Raw genomic sequence first — 6314 nt, forward strand, 5'->3', positions numbered from 1 at the left:
GCGTCGTGACGCCGCCATCTTTGAGCCTGCGCTATAATAATATTATTAAAAAATTTAAAAAATTAAAATAAATAAAAGTTTGTATTTGTAATAAAAGACGCAGAGGGCGGGCAGACGCTGCTTTGAAGCGAGGCGTCGCGGTCGAGCGGCTCCCCTCCAGCGAGCTGTCGCGGTGAGAACGAAATCCAGACTCAAACTAAAACACGAAAGCGGAGTGTTTAGAACTTATTTCTGTGATAATTTCTTTATTTTAAAAAAAAAAAAAAAAAATCTGTTAAAAATAACACAAAGAAATGCGAGATTTATAGCTGGGAAACAGGGCGCCTGGTCTTCCTGAAATGTCGTGTAATTACAAAAGAAAAGATAACAACAACAAACTCTCTCATTATTATTATTATTATTGTTATTATTATTATTAGTTCTCGTTGCTCAGGCTCCCCGGTTGAATTTCTATATGATTAACACATTTTTTTTAAACAGTTTTCTTCCAGTTTGGAAACTCTCACCCGGGTTGATAATGGATTAAATCCACGCGTGTTTTTTTTTTTGTGTTGACGGGACTCTCGGCTGGCTGGTGCTTCTCTCTCTCTCTCTCTCTCTCTCTCTCTCTCTCTCTCTCTCTCTCTCTTTTGTTATTGTTTTCAAAGCAGATTTATTATAGCGGCGACGAATGAGGACGTTGATGTGTTTCGTTTTTTTTTTTTTTTAATTTGTGTTTTTAAATTGAAATTTGAAAAGTCTCTCCATCTCTCTCTCTTCTCTCCTCTCTTCTATCTCTCTCTCTCCTCTCTCTCTCTACAACGACTACTAAGACCTGCCAGGTCCCCTGTTTTTTATTTATTAATTCATTTTTTCAATAAATGGTATTTTCTCGACCTTAAAGCCGTAGGTGAGTTGAAAGATAAGTGTCACTAAATTTCTACATTCACTTTTTGGGGAGCAAGTGACTCGCTGTATGTGTGTGTGGGGGGGACCCTGAGCAAGTCTCTGAACCCCCTTGTGCCCTGTCTTTGGGGTGAGACGTTGTTGTGAGCGATACTGAATAGCTCACACACCCTTGTCTCCTTGGATAAAGGCGTCCTGTTAAATAAACAAATAATAATAATACATGCATTACAAATACGAGCAGTTATAAAGCACAATAAAATCACTAGTTAAGCTAAGAACAAATTCAGATGACAGATCCAGCACTGTGATGGTTTTGTGTGTGTGTGTGTTTTGCACAGATGACAGATCCAGCACTGTAATGGTTTTGTGTGTGTGCGTGTGTGTTTTGCACAGATGTCACTGGTGGATTTGGGAAAGCGTTTGTTAGAAGCAGCTCGGAAAGGCGAGGACGATGAAGTCAGAACGCTAATGGCAAACGGTGCTCCCTTCACGACAGACTGGGTGAGTTGAATGTCTTTTGCGACTGGTTTTACCGACCCTGACTGGACAACCTTGCCTTTTTAAATAACCCTTGCGTTAACATACCAGGACCTTCCAAGTCCCGCCAGGGCTGAAAGGGTTAACAATGATTTAATATAATCTTTCTTTCTGTCTCTTTCTCTTTCTCTCTCAGCTAGGAACGTCTCCCCTCCATCTAGCAGCTCAGTATGGGCACTACTCCACAGCAGAGGTGCTGCTCAGGGCCGGTGTCAGCAGGGACGCCCGGACCAAAGTAGACCGGACCCCCTTACACATGGCAGCGTCGGCGGGCCACTCTGACATCGTGGAGCTGCTGATCAGGGTGAGAGTGGCAATGCCAGCGCATTTATCGCGTTTCACATTTTCAATTCTTGCAGGTTAAGGGAAGGAACTGAATGATAAAATTTACATTTTTTGTTTTAAATGTTTGCTTTACCAGACTTCCCTGTGCTTTACAATGCTTCCCTGTGCTTTACCAGACCTCTCTGTGCTTTACAATGCTTCCCTATGCTTTACCAGACCTCTCTGTGCTTTACAATGCTTCCCTATGCTTTACCAGACCTCTCTGTGCTTTACAATGCTTCCCTATGCTTTACCAGACCTCTCTGTGCTTTACAATGCTTCCCTGTGCTTTACCAGACCTCTCTGTGCTTTACAATGCTTCCCTGTGCTTTACCAGACCTCTCTGTGCTTTACAATGCTTCCCTGTGCTTTACCTTTTCCTCCAGAATGGAGCAGACATCAATGCCAAAGACATGCTGAAGATGACAGCTCTTCACTGGGCAGCGGATCACGGGCACAGGGAGTCGGCTGAGCTGCTGGTGAAGTACGGGGCCGACGTTCACGGGCTGAGCAAATTCGACAAGACCCCCTTCGACATCTCCGCTGACAACCGCAACACAGAGCTGATGCTGCTGCTGCAGGTAGGGGGCGCCGCTGTGCCTGTACCCCTGTTATTCAGTCATCGTTATTATTATTGGCAATTGTTATTATTTAGCAGACATTATTATTTAGACCAGGGGGGTGAACTCTGCATCATCAACAACTGCTGCTGCTGCTGCAGAGTCTCTTCCAATAGGACCTCGTTTGTTTTACGTCTCGTCCAAAGGACGGAGCACAAGGAGGTGAAGCGACTCGCTCAGGATCCCCCCCCCCCCCACACACACACACACACAGAGCGAGTCAGTGGCTGAGCCTTGATTTGAACCTCCTGGTTCAACCAGCCTTCTGTCTTGTGATCCCCGCTTGAACCCCAGCGGTGTTTTCTGTTACAGTGATTGCAGTTGACGAAATGGTTCCTTTTCAGTGTAGAGCCGTGGCCAAAAATGCTTGCGTCGCCCTGTAGAACGAACTCGTTTACTCGTTTACGATACTTAATTTAAAGAAAAACTGACACATTGAAAAATGTGACATTTTGAAATCAAATACTGTACTGTTTATAATGGTTTCAGGTAGACACTCATTTCTGTCTGTCTGTCTATTTTTTCTTTTTTAATTGTGTCAATGCAATTTTTCTTAGGACGGAATGCAGAACCAGCTGGACTTGAACCCGGATCGCTCGGTCCCGGTCAGCAATGCCGTGACCCTCTCCACCCCGCAGTTCATCTTCTCGTCGGGAGGAGTGCTGAACCTCTCCGATCTCGTCTCCTCCTCCACCACGAAGACTACCTCAGGTACCACGAGCGGCAGCGTCGCCAGGGAATTATTCATTCATATCGATATCAACGAGTCATTCAGCAGACGCTTTTATCCTGAGCGACTTCCAGAGACCAGGGGGGCGCTGCTGCTGCTGCTGCTGCAGAGTCACTTCCAGTAGGACCTTGTTTATTTTACATCTCGTCTGAAAGACGGGTGATGGGATGAATGTGGGTGTTCTTGAAAATTTTTGTGAAACCAGGAGTGGATCAAACCGCTATGCAATGGGAGTCTTATTTCCATCCCTGTGATATTCTGTGAGTGTTTTGCAATAGAGATCAGTGCAGCACTAGAGAGATCCGTACAATATACTGCAGAGATCAGCAGGGAACGAAGTAAGCCTCCTATTGGATAGTGGTGTGACCCGTTCCAGGTTTTATTACCAGCTTGATTAGCCCCAGTGTGTGTGCATGTGTGTAGGTAACAAGGTCAGGTGTGTCTCATTAAACTGTTAAGTCCCCTTGTCATCAATTGTAATTTTTTTTATGAAGCATTTTTAACTGGCTGCTGTTTTTAATTTTCTCTCTAACTGTGTTGTTATGGTAACTGGCTCTGGTTTTGTTAAACCACAAAAGTGAAGTGTAAAGACAAAATGTAATCAAACTGCATAAAAAGATACAGCCTGTCTTCCGAGATAGATATATGTTTCTTCCAAAGAAAAAATTATTTAATACTTTATGGGTTAAACTCACAGAAAAAACAGGAATGGCTCAAACTGCTATGCAATGGGAGTTTTTGTTTGTTTGTTTGTTTATTTATTTATTTATTTGGGAGATGCTTTTATCCCAGACTCACACAGGTGTTACAGGGCAGCACAGGGTTACAATGCAAGCTTCATATTGAAACACAGTACAGTTTACAGCAAATGCAAATAATTACCATTGAATAGGCTTCAATACAAAAGTGTAATTGGTGTCGGATGGCAGTAATATACGGGTTCTCTGACTGTATAGATAGATGGTTTTTTTTTTTTATGCTTTCAGGTGAAACGACAGTCTCTTCCACCTCTGTGCTGGCAACACTAGCAGCTCTGGCAGAAGCATCAGGGCCAATGTCAAATTCAAACAGATCAGGTAGGTGAGCCACTGACTCACTGTGTGTGTGTGACCCTGAGCCCTGAGCCCTGAGCCCTGATCCCTGAGCGAGTCGCTTCACCTCCTTGGGCTCCGTCCTTTGGACGAGACGTAAAACAAACGAGGTCTTATTGGAAGTGACTCTGCAGCAGCCCACCTGGTCTCTGTAAGTCGCCTCTGCTGAATGACAATGAGTCAATCCTAGTAATAACTTGCTGGTTACCCCTCCCTCCCTCCAGGTGACTCGGAGGAGGTGATCACGGTCGACTCGGTGGATTCCGCGATACAGCAGATGGTGAGCGGTGGAGGTCAGCGGGTCATCACCATAGTAACCGACCAGCACGGCAACCTGCAGACCAGCGGGCTCGGGCAGCAGTTCATAGTGACCATGCAGGACGGACAGCAAGGTGAGCGGGGCAGTCCTACCTGCTGTACCCTTCCAGGGTTACAGCTGTCTATCTATAATCTCAGTATACTGTATATATACACACACATTCATATATCCTACCTGCTGTACCCTTCCAGGGTTACATCTATCTATCTATCTGTCTGTCTATCTATATCTACCTATCTATAATCTCAGTATACTGTATATATACACACACATTCATATATCCTACCTGCTGTACCCTTCTAGGGTTACATCTATCTGTTTATCTATATCTACCTATCTATAATCTCAGTATACTGTATATATACACACACATTCATATATCCTACCTGCTGTACCCTTCCAGTTTACCACATCAGTGCACCACATGATCGATGTGTTAAATTTACTCTCTATTCACTCTGTGTATAATAGTGTGCACATGTATTGGAGCAGCTCATTGAAACTGCTGCTCAGCAGGAGTCTGAATCCCCTCCCTGTGCTCGTGTGTCTGTTTCCAGTGCTAACGCTCCCGGCCGGTCACATCACAGAGGAGGTGGTGGAGGAGGACCAGCCCGTCCCGGCCAAGAAGAGGAGACTGGAAACGCCGCTGAATCACACGGCGCTAAACGACAAGGTCAGCGTGGTCCCCGCACAAGAACGCATGCTCGCAGGAGCTGAGCTCAAAAACTCGAGTCTTAAAAACACCCCGGGGGGGGGGGGTCCAGTAGTTAGAGAAAGGGGGCTTGTTACCAGGAGGTTCAATTCAATCCCAGCTCATCCACTGACTCACTGTGTGTGTGAGACCCTGAGCAAGTCACTGAACCTCCTTGTGCTCCGTCCTTTGGGTGAGACTTAAAACAAACAAGGTCCCATTGGAAGTGACTGCAGCAGCAGCACAAATACAAAGAGAGACCAGAGCAGACCAGACTCAATACAATACCAATACAATAATAAAATAATCTGCTGTCTCATACCCCTCTCTAACGCTGCTGTGCGTTGCTTCCTCTTTGCAGCATCCTCAGACTGGGACAGAAGCCCATAAAGACCGCCTGGAGAGGAAGGAGCTTCAGAAGCAGCTCCATGCAGCGAACTGCCAGGCGCAGGAGTACCGACAGCAGCTCCTGAGGAAGGAGCAGGAGGCTGAACAGTACCGGCTCAAACTGGAGGCCATGGCCCAGGTGCAGAGCAATGGGAAACAGGAGGAGGAGGAGGAGGGAGCGGGGCTAGGGGTGCAGGAGGAGGAAGTGGTCACTGGCCTCCCCGAGGGGGCCATCGTCGTCAAAGCAGAGGAGCTGGAACAGGAAGAGGAAGTGACGCTTTAGTTTCCTGGAAAGGAAGTTGACTTTAGCATCACCCCCCCTCCCCCTCCTTCTGCTAACATCAAAAGTGACCCCGTTTTCTGCCTTGTAAACCTGAGAGCAAAAATATTCCCTGAACAAAAACATAAATTGTTTGGGAGGGAGAGATGGAAAAGCCTTTTAAAGCAGCCCTCTTTAAATAATAATAATTAAAAAAAAATATCACTTATAACCACCACTGCAGACATTCCTAGAGTCAGTAGACCCTGTGATGACTGAAGCCTTGAATAAGACCCTGTCCAATTGTGCACCAGAGGCATGTCCTGTTCCGATTTCACAGTCTGTTTGCACCCTCCTACACTTGCTCCACCTTTTGAAACCACAGAAACAAATGATTATTTAGCAGATGCTTTTATCCAGAGCGACTTGGAGAGACGGGGGGGGGGTTGGGTGAACTCTGCATCAACA

The 6314-nt window shown here is 45.8% G+C and overlaps 1 protein-coding gene across 1 annotated transcript; it reads left to right on the forward strand.

Annotated features, from left to right (window-relative positions):
* Nucleotides 1–6314, forward strand: LOC121307014 (GA-binding protein subunit beta-1-like). Its single transcript, XM_041239083.1, has 9 exons — nt 1–172; nt 1282–1389; nt 1562–1729; nt 2136–2330; nt 2927–3080; nt 4086–4175; nt 4415–4582; nt 5067–5182; nt 5562–6314. Exons 2-9 carry the CDS (start codon nt 1282–1284, stop codon nt 5868–5870), a joined length of 1308 nt encoding a protein of 435 aa, XP_041095017.1. The 5' UTR covers nt 1–172; the 3' UTR covers nt 5871–6314.

The sequence above is a fragment of the Polyodon spathula genome, chromosome 51 (genome assembly GCF_017654505.1).
Source record: "Polyodon spathula isolate WHYD16114869_AA chromosome 51, ASM1765450v1, whole genome shotgun sequence".
NCBI classification, from domain to species: Eukaryota; Metazoa; Chordata; class Actinopteri; order Acipenseriformes; family Polyodontidae; genus Polyodon; species Polyodon spathula.

Excerpts from the sequence above, each read along its gene's own strand:
- LOC121307014 (XM_041239083.1), top strand. The coding sequence starts at position 1,282 with ATGTCACTGGTGGATTTGGGAAAGCGTTTGTTAGAAGCAGCTCGGAAA. Across the intron at positions 1,730-2,135 it reads TCGTGGAGCTGCTGATCAGG|AATGGAGCAGACATCAATGC; the intron begins GTGAGAGTGGCA and ends CTTTTCCTCCAG. Across the intron at positions 3,081-4,085 it reads CACCACGAAGACTACCTCAG|GTGAAACGACAGTCTCTTCC; the intron begins GTACCACGAGCG and ends TTATGCTTTCAG.